The following is a 20,371-nucleotide window of genomic DNA, read 5'->3' on the forward strand; positions in this document are numbered from 1 at the left end:
GGGGGCGGAGGGGCCGGGCCGCCGGCCGTGAGGGGCACGGGCCCGTGAGGGACGCGGATCCGGGAGGGGCACAGCCGTCTGCCGTGAGGGGCGCCCCTGGCCCGTGAGGGACGTGGGCCTGTGAGGGATGTGGACCCGTGAGGGGTGCAGCCACCTGCTGTGACGGACATGGATCTGTGAGGGGCACAGCCATTTGTCGTGATGGACATGGATCTGTAAGGGTACAAGTGGCCTGTGAGGGACACAGATCCGTGAGGGGCACGCCTGGCCAGTGGGGGGAACAGCCGTCTGCCATGGGGGGCACGGACCCATGAGGGGCACCCAGGCTTGTGAGGGACGCGGGCCTGTGAGGGGCACCACGGTCCGTAGGGGCAGGGGCTGCCCGGAGGGTGAGCGTGGGCTGCCGAGCTGTCCACCCGTGTTCCTGACCTGACAGCAGGGACCCGTGGTTGGGGGAACGAGAGGGCTGGAGGGTTTTGGAGGTTGGGAAATGTACCCGAAAGCAGAAGGCAGAGGTGAGCGGGGTTGTAGCTTGTACTCCTGCGTCAGGTTGTGGCTGTCCTACTCCCGGGTACCACAGCCAAACCCACAGAGAGCTGCTGTCGGTCGGTGCTGGGGGCGAGCATGTACTTTGGGTGGGTGCTCTGACATGGCTGGCACATCCAGCATAGCCACGGGGTTGGTTGTAGGCTCTCCACGGCCCGGCTTCCCAGTCTTGTTTCTGGGCCGCCAGCCCTCCAGAGGTGGGTGGAAGAAGCCTCGGGTTGGGTTTGGTGGCTGGGATGTCCCCCAGCAAAGTCAGTGGGTCTCTCTGAGATTTGCCTGATGTGCTGGGTTGTGACTCGTACACGAAGCTGTGTGTGCCAGATGCCCTGCCTCTCCCATGCTTGGTCTGGGATGTCCTCTTCTGGTGTTCCTGGCCATCTTCTATCCCACGGGATCGGCACTCGTAGAAGTCATCAGTCTGATATGTCTAGAGGATGAACTCCAGTTAAATTGAGCAAGTACAGCAGGGCAGCCATGCAACATTCTTTGTGCTGTGCTCTCTTCCTAGTCTGTTGTCTTCTTGTGAGGATTCCAGAAAGGAGACTAAGGGTGATTTGTTAGCTGTATATGAGCATTATCATCTGGTTTGCGTAGGCTGGCAAGCGCTGGTCAGAGAGTGACTATTGGTCAGTGCTGGTTGAGAGGGGCTTGGACAACATGCAGTAGAAGATGCGTATTCAAGTCCGTTACTAATTCTTTGAGGAAACAGCTCAATTTTTTTACATCTAGCCTCTTTCTGTCATTTCACCCTTATGCCACCACTCATCATACTTATGGACTTGATGATTATGGTACCTGGAAATGTTTCTCTAACGTGTATTTTTCATGTGTGATCGTGACCAGGCATGCAGAACTGCATCTGAACTCAGCCATGACATTGGATAGAGATGAATTTTTAGCGCCGGACTGTTGCATATTTTTAGGCAGGTGCTGGATTGATTCTTACAGACACATTTATAAATATGCAGCCAGGTACAATAAGAATGGAAGTGGCGAGTGCCCAGATGGTTAATATTTAAAATATGTTACATGGGTGCATTAGTAAGTAGAAAATAACTGTAACAGGCTCATTGTTATTTGCCGTAACAGAATTGATTGAAATGTGGCTTGGGGAAAGTCTGCATTCACGTGTGTGGGGGCGGTGTTAGTGTGTGTCACACGGGGTGTTTGCAGGATACAGTCCTGTGTCATTCCAGCCTTTGCTGAAGTCTGTCCAAGGAGACAAAAGCGGAGTTGCAGGTCCCAGTTGAGGTGGGGACGGGCTGTCTGGTGATGTTGGTGTTGCCGACTGTTGCCCTGTGCCTTTCCCACTTCCCTCTCTGCTAGGAGCTAGCACCTCCAGGGACCCTGGGCTCTCATGCTCCAGAGCCCGTTCGCCTGTGCGCCAGGTGGAAATCCGCATCCTTTGCAAGGTCCCCCTGTGGAAACCTTGGGGTACGGCTCAGCCCCTGAGCACGTGCCCTGCCTGCAGAATGCCCTCTGCAGAAATAAGGGGACACCAGAAGGGAAGTCTTCAAATTGCATAGCACATAGCTTCGGCTTGAATGCAGTTACCTGCTGGGGCTGCTTTCAACACCTGACACTGCTCTACGAGAGAAAGATTATGAGGAATTGGCTTTCCTTGTCTTTCTGTGATGTGGGTTTTTTTTGAATGTGGGACAGCGCTTTGCACGTAGTTTCTCTGTATGATCAGCCATCCCTGCTGCTGATTGTGGAGCAAAAGGAAGGTTTGGAAATCATGCCCTGGCAGGAGCATCTGAAGGCAGGTGTTGGAATCAACTTTTTTTCTAACACTTCCTGTGCTCTAAATCATTACTGTCTCTCTAAAATGGATAAAATATAATGCAAATTGTGTTTGTTACAAGCCAAAGGTGCAAACACTGAATGTACCATATCATCAGGGCCAGAACCTCATGATGTTACCCGTGAGTAATGTTTTTAACTTCAGTTGAATTCAGTTTCAAAGCACAAAAAAGCTCAGTTGACATAATTTTGTGCTGAGAAATAGCCTTCAGACATAAGAAATTTCACTGCCTTCTCCACACATAGTGCACAGGGTTTGACCCTTCCAAGGCTCAATTCTCTGACATCCACGCTTGCCAGTAGTCCAGACCACCTTCTCACCTGTAGGATGGGTAAAGAAGCTGAAATTTCTGTCAGAGAGGCCTCTCCAGTATCGTCTCCCTTATGCCAGTTGGGACCTGTCTTTTGAAAGACCAATCTTCCTTCTTGCTCTCAATATCTGTTCGTAACATGGCCAGTATGTCATCTTCCTAGTCTCCAGCAAAAGTTGCTTCTGCCTGTGGTTGGCTGATGGGTATGGCTAATCCTTGTTTGTGACCTCTGAGCCATTGATTCGGAGTGGATAATGCTCCTCTGAATCTTCCTCTCCTCTTTTCATCACGAAATACAGCTTGTTTAGTAATCTATAACCAACACAGTATTTTATACTGTCTCTTTTAGGCAGTTATTTTTTGATCTTGTTGTTCAAACCAAGCCCAGGGTAGCAGAAGCTGAGCGTGAATGGAAGACGTATGCTGAGCAGCTACACCACAGGTTGAAATACTGGACCTTCCCGCAGAGGGTTTGGTCTCCAGGCTAACGCTACGGCTGCTCCAAGCTGCTCGGAGGAGGTGCCCTCTTCTGATGGAGAGGCACGAAGCAAAAGGTGCAGCATGTGAGAGGATCTAAAAGTAATGACTGGTTAAAAAGAACCACTTTATTGCTTTCATGAGTTTAATATGAACAGGTTTTAAATTTCTCTTTTGAAGGAAATTTTTGATCTTAGGGAGAAAAAGAACATCTTTCAAAAATCCCTTGGTTTTGACTGTCAAATAGTGCCACTATAGCTCTATACATTGTTTGCTCAGCTTAAAGGTCAGAATAAACTGGCCAGTTCCTAGTTTTTCCAAACCGTTATACATCATTAGCTTTCTGCTTTTCTCATGGTGGCTTGGTGCTGCAGTAAGCAAGTGTAGCTGCAGTAATAAAGAAGCAGGAGAATGCGAAGTTGAAAGAGCTTGTTCCTATTCATAAAAGCAAGTTAATATGGAATTACACAGTCCAGAACACCCAACGATAACACCTCAATGCTTGATCCTAACAGTCGGTTCATTTGTTCTCGGTCTGGATCGGAGAGCCCTCGCTGCCGCCAGCTGGGTGAGTGCTACAGGTGGCCTCCTCTGGACACGCTGTGCGGGAGTCACAGCTGCGATGGAGTGAACGCACACAGACTTAAGTTGGGGTCTGACTTCTTGCAGAGCTGGCGATGCTCAGCTCCTGTGAACGTTGACCTGAACTTGTTGGGCTTTCTTTCTGTAAAGATATCCATCTCTACGTGTTGTGTTCACAAACCGAGTGCTGCAGGTATATTGGTGGGTCTTAAATATTCCACACGAAAAAATTAAAATTCTTTCTGAAGCGAATTAATGCAATTTGGGCCTGAATGTTCATTTGACTATTTAAAATTGCAAAAGCCCTTGATTGGGCTCGCTTGGGGCCCTGCTTGACATTTTGAAAGGAAGCTTGACATCCCTGCAGGAGCCCAGAGGATCCGGCGTGTTGCGGCGCAGAGCGCGTCTCTTAGTGACAGCAGCGTGCGGTGCTCCTGTGCCTGTCAGTAGGGGAGGGCTTGCACACCAAGCCACGGGGAAGGATGTTTAACGCAGGGACATGCAGTATTGTGCTGTGCTGATGGCCAGGAAACTTTCCCCTCTGCTTGGGGACAGCTGTGCTCTTAGAAAACGACCCTGAGCTGTTAATGGAGCTGGCCTCAGTGAGATGTAATGAGAGCCCCTGTGAACATCCATTTTATTGTTAATTTGTTTGTAAAGGTATCTCTGTGCATTGTGTTCACAGATGACGTGCCTTTTCATTTCTAGTTGGTGTTTGGTTATGCAACTGTCCTGTGGTCCATGTTTAAAATTTCTGAACTGCTGCTGGAGGCAGGGAGAAATCTGAGCTAATAATCTGAGCCAGACAAAACCAAAACACTGATGTATTTGTGTTGTCAGTCCATCCGCAGCTTGTTCCTACAGTGGTGGTAGATATAGCAGTACAACATACGGTTCTCAGTTATTTTCAGCATCGTGATATCTAGACAGCTTTTTTCAAAGGAGGAGAAGTTTAAAGATAACAGAACTGGGGTCATCTGTGGAAATGGCACTAATAGTAACATATATCTCCATCTGTTTGCCATTTACCTTTTATTTATTTGCTTATAATATCCTTGATCACTTTCATTTCTGCCTTTATCTGTGTTTTCAAGGCTGTCTTGGGGATAGTGTGGGTGGAGGAGTGTTCCAGCACTTCTTGTTGATTTCATTTAAAATTCAGATGAGGCTTGCTAACTTCGTAAACCCTAGAGAGCTTAGATGTCTTCTAAATACATTACTGTCTTCTGTGTTACTCCCAAACTTTGCAAAAATACTGAAAAGCAAAATGCATTGCAAAGTGTAAGAGAATAAGCTGAATGGAACCTTCTGGGTCGGTGGTTTTGGGGAGAGATGTTGCCCGAAACTAGTAACAAAATCTTCTAGTAAAATATGGCATTCTTAACTTTATTTTCTCCTATTTTATTTGCTTGGCACGGCAGTCGCTCTTTGTTTTCATAGGTTATTTCAGCATCATCTTGGGGATTGTTCCGATACCTTGCCTGCTACCAGTGGTCCGTGGACCACTCGAGCTTGTGCAGAGTACCTGTGGTGGCAAGTAACTGATTGGCTGGGGGAAACAAGCAAGCCGGGTTGCCATTGATCTGGCGTAGTGAACCTCAGTCTGACAGGCATGTGATCCTGAGTAAGGGAATAAACTGCACAGCCTTCGGGGAAGAATATGGACTTTGGTGAGGATACAGAGTGAAGACAGGGCAGGATGGGTGAAGGTGGGACGCACTTAGGGAGTTACATTCTGCATTTGTGAAGACTTGGTTACGTGTTTGTGGCTAATGCTACTGACCCCACTTATGTCTGTTGTGTGCTCTTGCTGCGAAAATGACCCAGCTAAGCCTGCTTAAATACCCACGTGCAGCAAAATGAAGGTGTGTTGGTAGTGTGGTAGGAGAGTAGCAATAATTCCACTATGAAAGTAAATCCAGCAGAAGTGCGTTTAGTCGCAACAGGGACAGACGTTTACTTGAAATTGTTTCTGCTGGAGGTGGTCTGTTTCTTATTTCAGTAGATATTCTCAGACTGTTGTTGTGAGGCCCCAAACTGAAATAGTAACGTTTTGAACTTCAACAAAACAACCATGCAAAAATTATTCTGTGCTGGGGGAAGGGACGTGTGGGGGTGTGAGGGTAACGAGGGATGTGCAGCTTTCTGTTGTGGAGCAATGCAGGTGGTTCCAGCGATCCCAGTGTATCTGGAGAGGAGGATGCGCTGCTCTCCCTCTGCTGGTCAGGGTGGCTGGTGGCTGGCACCACTTCCGTGAGGAAGATTTAGGGCTGGGTGCTGGGGAGCACTCCAGGTTTTACGAAGGCGGCCAAGGCCTTGTTTCCTGCTACCCTTCTCACGGGCAGCAATCCTCCTGCAGCAAGACAAGTGGCATCCTTAGCAAGTTACGGGTTTGAAGCCTGTAGTAAGGTGAACACTAATGGAGACAGGGGGGTAGGAGTGGCATCCTGTTCCCCCTTCATGGAAATCCCGTGAATGTGCAAAGTGCCTTGAGGGTTCAGGTGAATGTAGAGTGTGACATGCTAGCAAATACATAAATTTGCTTTATAAAATGCTTCTCAGAATAATGTGAATTCTTAAATTGTGATTTCATTTTTCACCCTTAAAACACTCTTTGCAGGATGAACTTACTGCAGTGAACGTAAAGCAAGGCTTCAGTAATCAACCTGCCTTCTCTGGAGATGAGCATGGATCTGCTAGAAATATTGTCATTAATGCCTCAAAGGTAAGACAGGGCTTTTCGGTCTGAGTATACTCACTGAAATTGGAACCAAGCTGGTAGTGGTTGTATTTGATTCTTTACTGCTTTGCTTTCCAGTTGGAAGTCTTTAATATTAAAGTTACTTACACAACTAATATAAGAATGCTGAGCTGTGTTTCTGCTACTTCGTCTTACCAGTCTTCACAGGAAAATGTGGATGCCAAGAACAAAATGTAACTAGCCCACTTCGCTGTAGAAGAGACATTAATTTTTGCTCTTGTTCTTTTATTCGCTTCACTTACAAAGACGGTAGTGACTCCTTCCCTGAAAGTCCCTAGTGTTTACACATCTTTAACTTGCTTTGGTCTTGTGTTTGTTTCATCAGGCTGTTTTCTGCCAGGAGAAACTGGTCATTGTGGTCTAGAAATATCCAAGAATATCCAGAAAGATATTCTTGGATTGTTTAGTAGCTCTGCTGTGGGGTTTTTTGAGAGTCAAAGAAGTGTGAGATGCAAAAGAGCAATAAAAATCACTAAAACATTAGTTACTATCCTCCAAATGGAAAATAATAGCTGTTTAGAAAAAAAACCCCATCTGATATTTCTTTGAGGGATCCATCCAGATTCAGGTATTCTCTTTTTTTTTTTTTTTTTCTGCTGGAAAAGCAGGAGGAAACAATTTTGAAGGAAAATGTTATCAAAGAGCTATAAAGATGTTTTCAGACAAAGTAGTGTTCTGCCGTTTGACTTGTAAAATATATAACTTTATACAGCTTATTGGAAAACGTGAATTTACTTATAGAGTGATGGTCTTTTATTTTAGCGGAAGAAGAGATACAAGTAAATTACAAGGTTGCTATTGTTGAAATGTTGAAGGTTTTCCTGTTACATTCTTCTGATTTTGTTTTCTGGAATTGCTACCTGTGAGCACTTTCTGTCTTATGTTTTAATTATTCCTATTTTGACTATTGAACATAACAGTTTGAAACGTAAAACAGAAATTTGTAAGGAAGTGCTTATGGTTATTTGGAAGATTTAAGTATTGAATTACCAAAATAATCTCCTAAAAGCTTTTCATAGATTTTTAAAATTACCCAACTATGAATATATTTATTAGAAAATCAAACATTTTATTCTTACTGTCAGGCCTAAAAATTCATCTCTATTACAGTAAGTTTGAGAAGTAAATTAGCTTACATGGGAAGTAAAACCTCTATTGGGCTTTTTTCTGCTGTTTTGGGACTGAAAGTACTGGGGAAGAAAATCTTACAAAGCTTTTCGTTCTGGAGGTATCAAGTGGTAGCAGAGGAGTTTTGAATAGAAGGCAGACCACTTCCTGGCTTACCTGAATCTTTGAAGTTTTGCCTGCTGTAACTGATGACAGCAAGACAATGAATGCGGTTCTCGTGACTGTGTAGTTTGTTCTAAATAGAAGTGAAAAGTGTGTATTTACGCACTTTATGCTATGGTAAAGTGTAGAAGGGGAGGAATGTCCTGAGGCACTCTTAGAATACACTGAACTGGGGCCTAAATCTGAGACACTCATCTGCTGGAAGGATGTGGCTCGGGGCATTCACAGTGACCGGTCGTGAATGGCAGCTGCATCTCTGGTGTCTCTGGGCCCTGGGTGTCTTTGGCTTCGTTTTGCTGACCTGCAGCTTCTGCAGTGATAATGCAGAAGTGTTGCACGGGTGCTTAATATCATGAATCCCCATCTCCTAGCTGCAGGGAATTAAAGTGTAATCTTATTAGGTTGATAGCCTGGACTAGAGTGATGACTGTACCTATTCAGATGGAAATCCTTTGTGCATTAATGTATGATAAATGCTTACTTACTGAGTTGTCATATATGTTTTGCCTTTTTATCCCACCAGATTGGCGCTTACTTTAGCAGCATATTAGCAGAAAAGCTAAAACTTAACACTTTCCAGGACACAGGAAAGAAGAAACCACAAGTAAATGCCAAAGACAACTACTGGCTGGTCACTGCTCGGTCTCAGAGTGCAATTCACAACTGGTTCACAGATTTAGCAGGAAGTAAACCACTGACTCTTTTAGCAAAAAAGGTATCAAAATGCTCCTTCCCTTATTTCTTGGATCTTGAATTGTACTGAATTGGGCTATAAGAATGGACAGTATTTCTGAACGTGCTGTATGTGGAGCGGTGCTGGAAGCAGCTGCTGCTATGCAGCCTGTTCCCTCCCTGCAAGGAGGAGGGTACCTGGGCAAAGGGAAACTTCTGGTCTAGCTGGTAAAAAGTTCCTTCGAATGACTGTATTTCAGCTCAAGGATGTTTCTCTTATTGACAGCCAGATTCTTTGCCTGTATGCTTCACTTCAAGGGTCTCTTTCTCAAGCAAAGGAACAGTTTACAGAAATTCTCGTGTCTGGCAAGGAGGTAATCGTCTAGGAAGCCAATGCATTCTTAAAAGAACCTGCCTGTTAACTCCAACCCCTTTGCATGCTCTTCACATTTAAATTTGTATTAACAATCTTTGTTAAACAGTCTTATTAGTTGCATTCTTTATTAAGTTTCCAATTAAGGAGAAGAATTCTTGCTGCTTTGTGGCAGTCTTTGTATAACTGGAAAAGGCAATTCTGAGCTATCTCTTTGGATACTGCATGCTGTTAATAACAGCAGTACAAGATAAATTTGAAGTGGTCATTAAAACTCATCTATGGTGGCATCTAGAACGCAGTAGCAAAGGTGTTGTTATTCATACTTTTCCTTCCTGAAGCTCCGTGTACAAGCAGCTAATCTTACAGTGTCTGGGTGTTATTCTGAGTATAAATTAAACTGAAATGGGGAACTCTTATTCAAAGGCTATTGAGCACAAATGGATCAAAATAACAGAAGGTACAAGTTTCATCAGTTTTTGGTATGTTGCTGTGTGGCTGGTGAAGAATGTGTGCTGCTTTGCTGCCAATAGAGCCACCAGAAAAATAAGAGCTTTGCTGTGGCAAGCATGCCAGCACCTTAAGTTTCCTCCTAACTTTCCGAGAGGTTAACTTTGTGACTAGAAGTGCTACAGAGATTTCTTTCATTATTTAATTTTTTTTTTAAATAACCATATTTCTAAACCTGCTGATAACAAGCACGTTAAGAACACTGAAACTGATTCTGTGGAGTCCCTAGACTGACCACTGAAGAGCGTTATGGGAGAGGGTCTGTGCTTTGGTTGCTGCTCTCTTTGGCATTGGTGCACCTCTGTTCTCCGGGCACTCTGTTAGAAAGGTTGAGTATGCCTGAAGGAATAATGAGGATTTTTTGGTAGGTGATAGTAAGTGTAGCATGTGTCTCCACTGGGTCTGAAATGTCTTGTTCTTATATATGTTGCTTTAAAAATGCATTTTAAAATTATTCTGCCTTTATGCAGAAAGGTGTAAGGATTGCTGTGACCAAATAGGGTGAGTCTTTGCCTGGAAGTCATGTGTGACCAGCTCCGTTGTATGCCTGGCCAGTGCAGGCGGTATTAGCTGGCCAGGCTGTTTCCCTGGTGTGCTGTGGTTATTACGGACTCCTCCGAACCAGGGGTGCCCAGATAGCTGGCAGTGTCTGTGTAACTGAACCCTTGCCCAAAACCTTGATATAGCTCTGTTTTCCAGCAGTTCTGAGGGTCAGCTTGCAGGACTGCTTCTATACTTTGGATGTCTTTGGCTGTGTCGAGAGGTTTGCTAGTGGCCCTGTAGGCATCTCTGAGCTGGCGAGGGATGTTCCTGATGAAACGTGGGGGAAGTGTGGGGCAGTATCTCCTTTTTGTCAAGTCTTGTAGTTTCTATGTGTCTAGACGGTAGGTGTGTCAGCGTAGTGGGTTCCCAGGTTGTTGAAGAGGTCTGCTCCTCTCCAGGGAGTGTGGGGTTGAGCAGAGGTGGCCTGGGCTAACCTGCAGGTGCTAGCTGCTGTTTGGACTGTGTGCTATAACTTGCTCCCTGTTTCATTTCAGGTTCCTATTCTCAGTAAAAAAGAAGATGTTTTTGCTTACTTAGCAAAGTACTCTGTGCCACTGCTGCGAGCGGCATGGCTGATCAAAATGACATGTGCCTACTACGCTGCTATTTCTGAAGCTAAAATCAAGAAACGCCAGGCCACTGACCCAAATATTGGTAAATAAATATCTCTAATGTCTAAATGCATAATAATAGCTGAAGAGGCCTGCTCCTCTTGTTCATGGCTTTGGTGTTATTAGGTGTCTGGAGAGGAGTTTTTCTAATGGGAAGGGGAATAAAAATTCTTTTAAATCAATTTTGCTTAGAAATGTGTGTCAAAGTACAAAGAGCTATGCAGCATAAATACTGCCCTGTTGGCTGCTTCTCCTCCCAGCTGATTCCTCCCTAAATCTCCAGGTGCAGCGTCTGAGGAGATGACTGTGCTGCGACTTCACCACTGACACTGGTCTCTGTGGGATCGGCAGGAGTGGCAAAGGCTGTGCTGAGATAAATGTTACCAGGGAATGAACAGAACTGCTAATTTAGAAAGCCTGGGATCAAATGTGAATTTCAAAGCTTATTTATTAGACCATAGATGGCAATGTATTTATTTCAAATACTAGCCTTAAATGTTGCTGTCTGGCACCGAGCCAGTGGGCCAAGCACTGACCACCTTTAAGGTGTTTAAAGGTACTTTAACTATTATCAAAGTTGTAGTTTTACTCTCTCAATTTACATATGCTGCCTACAGCTCTTCTGCTGTCTGGAACGAACATTTTCTTTCTCTGTTCTCAAAATAACTGTGCTCAGAACAGACAATTTCACTGCTGTTTAGCAACATCTCTGTACTACTGTGAAAAATGTCTACTTCTTCCGGCCAGCTCATTCTGTTGTTTCTTTCAGACTTTGCTTTGTGTTTGTTTTTCTTTTTTTTTTTTTTTGTTTTTTTTTTTTTTTGTTTTTTTTTTTTTTTGTTTTTTTTTTTTTTTGTTTTTTTTTTTTTTTGTTTTTTTTTTTTTTTGTTTTTTTTTTTTTTTAATTATTTGTAGGCTCATAACACTAGTTTTCAGTCTGAGTTCCTAGTTAGACCCCCAAAAGGTTATTTTTTGTTTTCTAGCAAACATCCTATGTTTGTTCTTTGGTGATCAGCCTGACTTTTAGAGACAGAGAGCAAGGGGGAGGCAAGGCGTATGGCTGGCAAGAGGGAAAAGAGGCACCTGCCCAGATATCAAGTCAGGTTGGTGCCTCCATTGGTGTATGAACCCTGGGCGGCTGCCGTGCTGGGGTTAGCCTCTCCGTAGTGAGGTCAGTGCTGTCGTGGTGGGAGATTGGCACAGTTCCTCACTCCTCCTTCTGACGTGGGATGAGTTGAGGCTCCTTTGAGCTGTTTTGGCACTGCTGAGCAGGGCTGGGTGATGCGCTCTTTCCTTCTCTCAAATTCCCCTTCTGTCCCTTGCACCACGGGATGCTGAAACAGCCCCTCTCTCCAACCTCTCAGGTTGTCTTCCCTTTTCTCTCGAATGATGTAAGCATTTTTGGGGGTAGACCCCAGCAGGAGGCTTGGAGCAGGCAGTGAGAGCAGGCTGATTGCTTTCCTAATCTGTCGTGAGTAGCCCTGCTAGTGATAGGAGAGCATCTGTGGCTCTCCTGGGGGGACTGAAATGGGGATGCTGTGCACCGAGACTGGGGCGTACCCCTTAGGGTGGAGTTGAAACAAACACCCTCTTTCCAGGTTGTCTGGGAGTGGGGGAGAAAGGGCAGTAAGGAGGAGGTGAAGAAAGCTAAGGTTGTCCACTCTGTTGTGATAAATCGATCTAGACCTAGTTTGCTCTGGCTGGGAGTAGTAGCTCTTTAAAATGAAGGTTTATGGCTACTGAGAAGGCGCAGGGGCAGTGGTGTGTGTTGTGGGGTAGGCAGGTACTCCTGCTCTGGCTCTGCTTTGGGCTGGCACCATGATGGCACCCGCTTCACAGCGAGGATGAATGAAGCCAGTAGGAGTCTCTGTGGTCCTCATGAGGTGCCCGTGACTTTTAACAGCGAGTATTCTGAGGCAGATTACTGAAGATTATGTCCTCTGTACAAATTCCCTGTTTTCCCAAAAAGCTCTCAACACCCTTTGCAAATAGTGTGCTGTGTGTTACTGAGCAGCCTTTGACAGTTCCCAAAATGTTTTATATCTGTGCCTTAGGTAACAGAAAGGCAGTCGCATTGTTTCTGACTCAGTGGCACAGAGCCGTTGGTAATTGCTTTGGGAAAATTATTCCTTCATGCTGTCACATGAAATAAGTTTGAAGTAGTGGATTTGGAATTGTTTTTCCAAAAATGAGCAAATGTTTGAGGTGAATGTAGTTAACCTGCTCTATGAAAACACTAAAACCCACTAGCTTCATACAGCAATTTCAGTGGATTTGGATGGAAAAGCATTCAACATACAGTCTGTATATGTTGACAGAACTGCCAATTGCAAATGCAAAGGGAAGACAGAATGATCACGCTAGCTGAAGTCGGAGGTGGGTAGTAAACAACAAAAATAGTTGTGTTTGAGAGTGGTAGTTCCTGTAACTCTGACAGTAAACAGGCTGAGGTTGTCAAAGCAACTGCATTATGTATTCATAAAAGAGTGTGCTCTTCTAAAATATGCTGCATGCTGATTAAATACAGCTCTGTCAGATGTTTGTCTCTGAGATATTAACAAGTACCCTTGGTTGTTCCAGTTACTGTTAAGAGAATGCCTTCCTTACAAGTCCTCTTTTCCCAAAGCTTTATGTATATGACCAAGCAAGTTTACTTTTGTTCACTAATTTCTCCAAGCTATACTAAATACGGAATCACTGCTGAAGCAGAGACAAAACCTGGAAATTTTTGTTTGTGTATTTGCTGAACAGCACCAACTGACTTATCTAGGACAAAGGAAAGATAATCAGTCTTACTGGCAGACCTCTGCGCTGTGCCGGTCGCCCTGACCTACGAAAGTGCTCCTGAGCTTTTGCATTCTCGTCAGAGTAAAAATCTGGAGGAGTTGTCTGTTTCAGAGTGATTATAGAAGGAACAGTTTTATATCCCCTTGCTTGTGCAAAGTCCCGTTGAGTTCTACATTGGCTATATTTGGAGGGGGAAAGAAGAGGAGAGTAAAGGTCCAGATGGAAGGAAGTAATGAAATATATTTATTTTATCTATTTCAAGGCTGTTTTGTGACTGAATGCTGAAATCTGATGAAAGAGACAAGTGATTCCCTAAAGGCATACCTTGTGTCAGTGCTTTTTACGTCATGCTAAGCTAGCAGGCTACTTGCCCACTTGACAGTATGTGCTTTGAGACCAATGCACAGGAGAGGCACAGCATGTAAGAAGCCCATTAATTCACAATAGCACTGTGTTATGCAACTGTGGGTTAATGTTTTGGAGAAGTATTTTTGACGACAAAGGCGATATAAGTTTGCTTCAGTTCTCACTGTGAAAGAAAGCTTTTATCACCTAAAGAGCTCTAATTGTAAACTTATTTTCTAGAATGGACTCAAATTATAACCAGATACCTTCGAGAGCAGCTGGCAAAGGTTGCGGAGTTTTATCATGTGACTTCCAGCCAAGGCAACAGCTCAGTAGTGATGCCTCAAGAGATGGAACAAGCCCTGAAGCAGTGGGAATATAATGAAAAATTGTCATTTTATATGTTTCAGGTAATACTTTAAGAAGTGCACGGATTTTTTCTTTTTTTTTTGAGGTTACCATTCTTGGAAAGTTCAATTTTAGAACTGACTGGTAGCTTTTGTCGTAAGACTTGCATAAATTGTAAATGCTAATTCATTTAAGATTTGCTAGCTGAAAAAGCTTTGATTTGCTTAGTGTGCTTGATTGCAATTGCAGCAATGTACTCAACTATTCTGTCTCTTCTGTATTACCCTGTCTTTTAAGGGTGTTTTTACTGATTGTGGATCAGGCTGAGGTCACTGTGGCACATGAAGCTTTGGGAGTTGGAGTGGTGGCCTGGCTGTTCAGTTCCATGCAGCTCTAGCCCGGAATAACTCCCTGGTTGTTTCTACCTAAGGATAGAAATAGCAGAAGGGTTGCTGGGAGGGAGTCTGTCTGTCAGCAGTAAATCAGGCAGCCTGCTGAATTTGAGCTGCAGAGATCGTTGGTGCTATACGCAATTGCTTCCCCATCCACAGGGCTGCCATGATGGAGGCTGGTGCCTGCATGTGTGGTGGGGGCTGAGGGTCTTGGTGGCTTTGTGCTGCCATGGGTGATGAGAGCTAAACCGGAATTGAAATAAAACTTGTAATTACACACCTGCTTGTTTTGTGCTCCCCGTTAATATGTGATGTATTATTTTAAATCCTTTAAGGAGGGAATGCTTGAGAGACACGAGTATTTGACATGGATACTGGATGTTTTGGAAAAAATCAGGCCCACTGATGATGATCTTCTTAAGCTGTTGTTGCCGCTAATGTTGCAGGTACATGCGCGTATTAAAGCCAAAATCAATATAAGTGTGATTCATACATGTTAAATGATTTTAATATTTGTAGCGGTAAAATATATATAAACATTTTTACTTAGGACATTTAGGGAAATGTGTTGCATGGTGCATGTTTGGAATTTATAAACACCTGTAAAATGTTGATGCTTTATGATCCTTAACCTGAATTGGTGGAAGGATTCTGTTACTGTAACTGGTCCTGGAGAGCAGATGAAATTTTTAAGAGACAGAAGTATAGATTCATATTTCAGCTGCTCTTTTCCTTTTTAACTTCTGGACTCTTAAATATTGGAGGTAATCCCTTCTAGTTCATGCATGTTCAATGTTTGATTGTTAAAGAAGATGAATACAAGGAGTAGGCTGTGTAGTAAACTATGCATTCTTTTTAAATTTCAGTATTCGGAAGAGTTTGTTCAGTCAGCTTACCTATCCCGTCGCCTTGCTTATTTTTGTGCCAGACGCCTGTCTTTATTGCTAAGCGATGGTCCTAACCTTGTAGCTGCACACTCTCCCCATATGATTATTGGACCAAGTAACCCTCCTCTGGCAGCCGCAAGTCCGACTGCTCCCGGGCCCGTGGTGAGCCCAGTACAGCTGGCCTGCTCAGACTTCCTCTCCTGCCCTCAACACCGTCCACTGGTGTATGGACTTAGTTGTATGCTGCAGGTAGGCCAATGTTCTGTTGCTCTTTGTTTTCAAGGGTATAACCATTCAGTTTACTGGAAAACAGAGTGCTTTTTCGCTGTGACAAGATATGGTAGTTATGGTTTGAAATGTACCCATGGTCCATTAAAGCGTGAGGATTGGGTGGGTCTGGGGGGAGCAGGAGGGCGGATTCTCCACACAGGCTGAGGCGCGATGCTGGAACCACCTGGAGAAGCTTGTGCTGTCCGTGTGCCTGTCTGCACCTCTGCTGCGGGAAGGAGTGACTCTGCTGCCAGGAAAGGCCAAGCCTTCCCTCTGTGATGGAGTGTTGCTGGTTGCAGTAATGCTCTGTGCATCTCATCACGTTCTCATCACCAGTGAACCCGCGCAGTACTGCCAGACCCGACTGCCTGCGGACTGTGGCTGGACAGAAGACAGCACCATACTGACTCCTGCAAGCTCCAGCCTTTGGGGATTTCATTGCTCCTTCCAGCTTGTCACCGATGCTTCGTGCCACTGCAGGCCACTTGATTTTGGTTTTGTCAGAATTAGGAGCCATTTATATTGCCTTATCAACTTCCACAATTTTTATAACTGTGGAACAGAAGAGACTGTTCACTTGCGCTTGTTGCTCGGCAATAGCAGAATTGTCAAGAGAGTAATTATTTTCTAAAAAAGGACTTGTATGATGAGCTGCGGTTGTTTGCCTTCCTAAGTGCTGACCTGGTGAGACTTCCTCAAACCCTCCTGCTGTTGTCTGTTCAGTTGCCTGTCTCTGGGGGTTGCACAGAGATGCCCTGGTGGTGGTACCAGGAGTGTGCTGATGCTCGAGGGATCACAGAATCACAGAACGGGTGAGGTTGGCAAGGACCTCTTCAGATGATGTCATCTACCCCCCCAACTTAGGCAGGGTCAGCTAGAGCAGGTTCCCCAGGACCACGTCCAGCTGGATTTTTAACATCTCCACCACCTCTCTGGGCAACCTATTCCAGTGCTGGACCACCCCCGCAGTAAAAGAGCACTTTCTTGTGGTACGCAGCTCCCTCTCCGGGGCTGCTGCTTTCCCACAGTTGTGGCAGTACCGGAGGTTCAGCACCTGGAGGCAGGCTGGGTTGTTGCAGAGGAGGCTCAGTTGCGCTGTCTGAGGGGAAAAAAAAGGTGGGAGAGTATCCATATCCCTCTCTGATAAGGATGCACGAGTCGGGAAGTTAGATCCTGCCTGGCTCTCAGTGTGCTGTGACTTTTTTCCTCTTAAACATGGATCTGTCCTGGGAATGTCAGTGTTTGTCTCCATCCTGAGCTGCTGGGGTATGCTTGTGTACTCTGGCAGCTTTACAGCTTTGCTTTGTGAGCAACACAGCTGGTTATCTTTCTGCTCTTCCCATACTATTTGGGGTGTGTGTGTGTGTGTGTTTGCTTTCTTCTGCCCCTTTTTCTTGGGCCGCCAAGCAGGTCCAGAGGGCAGCCTGGATTCAGGCAAACTCTCTGTCTTTTCAGAGGAGCGTTTCTCCAGGCAACAGTTTTGCTAAAGTGCTGCTTGTAATCCAGATCTGGACGAGGGGAGCTTCCCAAGAAGTAATCCAGCAGTCTCAAAAATAAACATCTATAAGAGTAATCAATTTCCATCATTTTAGATAATATCTAAGGTCTGACCCCAAAACACCAAAGCGTTCTGCTTTTGCTCTGTGCGATACCAAACGCCACAGGGTAGTAGGTACCTGCTGTCAAGCTGATGTAAAACGGCTGTTTTGAAGCCTGTCAATGCAAATTCTTTCTTTTGAAGTAAACCTTAAGTTCATGGTGCATTTCAATGACTCTTTTGTGCTTGACAGAAGAGTTGAGTTTGTTTAATTTCTTAGATTTTAATTTTTCACATGTAGCTTCTTTCTGTAGGCTGAACACCAAAATGACTTCTTTTTCTAAAGCCCATTCACGTTTCACAGAAAGGATCTGACTGAAATTAACCTTTGGTGATGTTCTTTGACGGCGTTATGAAGGCAATACAAATGGAAATTGAACGTGTATATATTTAAATATTTTTTTTAATAATGAAGAAGGAAAATAACATAGTAGTTGAATGTTCTGAAATGGATGTTTTAAAGTAATTGTTCATAGGCCTGTCTTTTTGTTTCCTTCACTATAGTAGTTAGACCAAAAGTGATCTTAGTCTCATGGACTCTCTTATTGTCGGTATTGTCTATCACACAGGTTTAGAGAAAGAAATTACTTCTGTTTTGTACTGTTGCTTGCAGACTGTAACTCTTTGTTGCCCAAGTGCCTTGGTGTGGAATTATTCCACAAATGAAAATAAGAACGTTAATCCAGGCTCACCTCTGGATTTACTTCAAATTGCTCCATCTAGTTTACCTATGCCAGGTGGAAATTCAGCGTTTAATCAGCAGGTAAGCTTTTTTTCGTTGTCATATTATTAAGATCTATTTTATATCCCAAAGATCTATTAAGATCTACTTTTAATCCCAGATACAACCAAGTTTAGGTATTTCTGTAGGTCTAGTTTCAAGACTATGGTGTGCTAGTTTTTGATGACCTTACTTTGTACTTCATTCAGGTACTTGTTTTGTGAAAATGTCAGGACTTTTATTTACGTTCAGATGTTTTCTGGTACTAAACTGAAATGACTTTAAGATGTAAAATGGCAAACAAGAGGAAGCTTGGCGTACCGTATTTTGAGATGTGACTTTTCAGACCCACTGAAAGTTAACTTGTGCTGGGTTGAATGTAAGGAAAAGGTGTTTTATTGTACAAGATGGTTCGTAACAGACAAACATTTGAACAGGACGTACTTCGCTTTGTTGTTCCCAAATGTAGGGGCTGTTGTGGAACACTACAGGGTACCTTGCTCCTGCTGAGAAAGCTGTCACAAGCTTGAAATGAAAATTGAGTCTTCCCATCACTAGCTAATTAGCAACTATCTTTTTTACAGGTTCGGGCAAAGATTTATGAAGTAGAACAGCAGATAAAACAAAGAGGTCGTGCTGTGGAGGTGCGGTGGTCTTTTGACAAGTGCCAAGAATCAACTGCAGGTAAGACAACGCAAAATGAAACAAATGTTGGGAGCTTTAGGGTTTACGTCTGTTCTTCTTCTTTGAGTATAATCCTGTTGCGCCATGATTAATTCTAGCAATAAATTTGACAGCTGTATGTAATACAGTGTCTTCCTGTGTAAAACTTTTTTTCTTTTCCCCTCCTCTCTAACTCCCATCTCTAGGGGTGACCATCAGCCGAGTTTTGCATACCTTAGAGGTGTTGGATCGGCATTGTTTTGACAGATCAGACTCCAGCAATTCAATGGAGACACTTTATCATAAGATTTTCTGGGCAAATCAGAATAAAGATAACCAAGAGGTAATGGCTATGTTCTCCTCTCACTTCATAATCTGTAGAAAACGGGTTTTGTTTTTACTTAAGAGAATTGTGTCTATGTGTGTATTTGATACAAAAGCTTTGTGCTTTCTTGGTGCATTTTTTCTTTACTACTTGACATTTGGTTTATCCGAATAAAACAGCTCTTTGCTGTTGTAATTGAATTCTTCAGTTCTATGTACTGTAAACGTCATTTAGGAGAAATGATCCATCAAGGTTTTGTGGTTTGTTTTTTGGGTTCTGCTAAGTAAAATTTCAAATTATTGTTTGATAACTTTTACATCGATTGTAGAAAGCACTAAATTAGTAAGTTATTAAGTATAGTAAAATATTCTAACACTACATACTCTTACACTTTTTGATATTTTTACCTGTGCTTCTAGAACCATTTTCAGAGATCATGAAAAACTTTATCAGAAATTTTTAACATTTTACTTTTTTTTTCTTTTTTTTTGGTGCAGTATAGATGATAATGCCGCTGGGCCTATGTACAATGTCAAACTCTTAAGTTTCCGTGGAAAGTGTTTAGGGAAATAGCCAGCTTTAATAATACACTGTTGAAGTAAAATTTTAAAGTGGAGAATATTAGTGAATATCTCATAGCTGTTCATGCTAATGATTTAACAACTTTCATGCAGAATGGCTTGTTTTTTGAATACACCTGTTTTTTGTTGACTATATGTCCTCAGCAATGGATGGTCATAATTCAGACCCTTTCTCGCACAGAAATACTGCATAGTAATTGTCAATCAGCATTTTAATGGCTTTGCAATAAGCAGAATATAGTGTTTGGGGGATAACATCTATGAAAGTACTTCCAGAGATGATGTACCTGCGAACAAACTCTGGATGTGAAGCTCAGAACCAGTAGGTAGGAATGAAATGTTTGCCAGAGCTGTCTTTGTATTTCAAATACACTGTTACGGTAATGAGAGAGAACCAGAGGAAGGAGAGCTGTTACAGCAAGCAGATGAAGTTGCTGAAAGTTCTTAACCCTAATGCTTGGATGAAATCAGGAGTTCAACACACAAGTTTTTTTTTGTACTTATAAAATGGGCAGGGTGTGATATGCTTTTGTCATTTGAGTGCTGGCTTTTTGTTATCATCTGCTTTTGGGGTCAGATGAGGTGTTTCTGTGCTGTTGCCCTTCTGCTGTTGTATTTGTATATTTTTTCCCTTCTCCCTGTCTGTATTCCAAAAAGTTTTTCTGAATTCCAGCTGCAATTGTACTAACAAACAGTTTATTTGTGTTTAAAAGACAGTGTTGGTAGGGAGACTTCTAAAAGTAAGGTAATTATTCTGTTCTTGTTGTAGGTTGTCTGCTATTGCTGTCTTTGTTTTAAAGATGTGCTCCCCAGTTCTGGGTAGCAAACATTTTTATGAAGGTCTGTCTAGTTAATTTGCAATCTTCTAATGGCATAACATTTTCCTCTCAGATTGGAGAGTACCGAGGAGGAATAAAGCGTTATCATATGTAAGTGATGATGTACCTATGTTTGCACAGTGGTCACAGGAGACTGC

General features: G+C 43.5%; 1 protein-coding gene across 1 annotated transcript in view; it reads left to right on the plus strand.

Annotated features, from left to right (window-relative positions):
• Window positions 1–10,449: 10,449 nt before the first annotated feature.
• MED12L (mediator complex subunit 12-like) overlaps window positions 10,450–20,371 on the plus strand; it is a 138,738-nt gene continuing 128,816 nt past the window's right edge. The window contains 7 exon segments of the mRNA XM_009884389.1: window positions 10,450–10,522; window positions 13,852–14,021; window positions 14,687–14,797; window positions 15,218–15,487; window positions 17,719–17,868; window positions 18,411–18,510; window positions 18,696–18,832. Coding sequence (XP_009882691.1) covers window positions 10,450–10,522; window positions 13,852–14,021; window positions 14,687–14,797; window positions 15,218–15,487; window positions 17,719–17,868; window positions 18,411–18,510; window positions 18,696–18,832 — 1,011 coding nt within the window.

Source organism: Charadrius vociferus, unplaced genomic scaffold (assembly GCF_000708025.1).
Source record: "Charadrius vociferus isolate BGI_N301 unplaced genomic scaffold, ASM70802v2 scaffold104, whole genome shotgun sequence".
NCBI lineage: Eukaryota > Metazoa > Chordata > Aves > Charadriiformes > Charadriidae > Charadrius > Charadrius vociferus.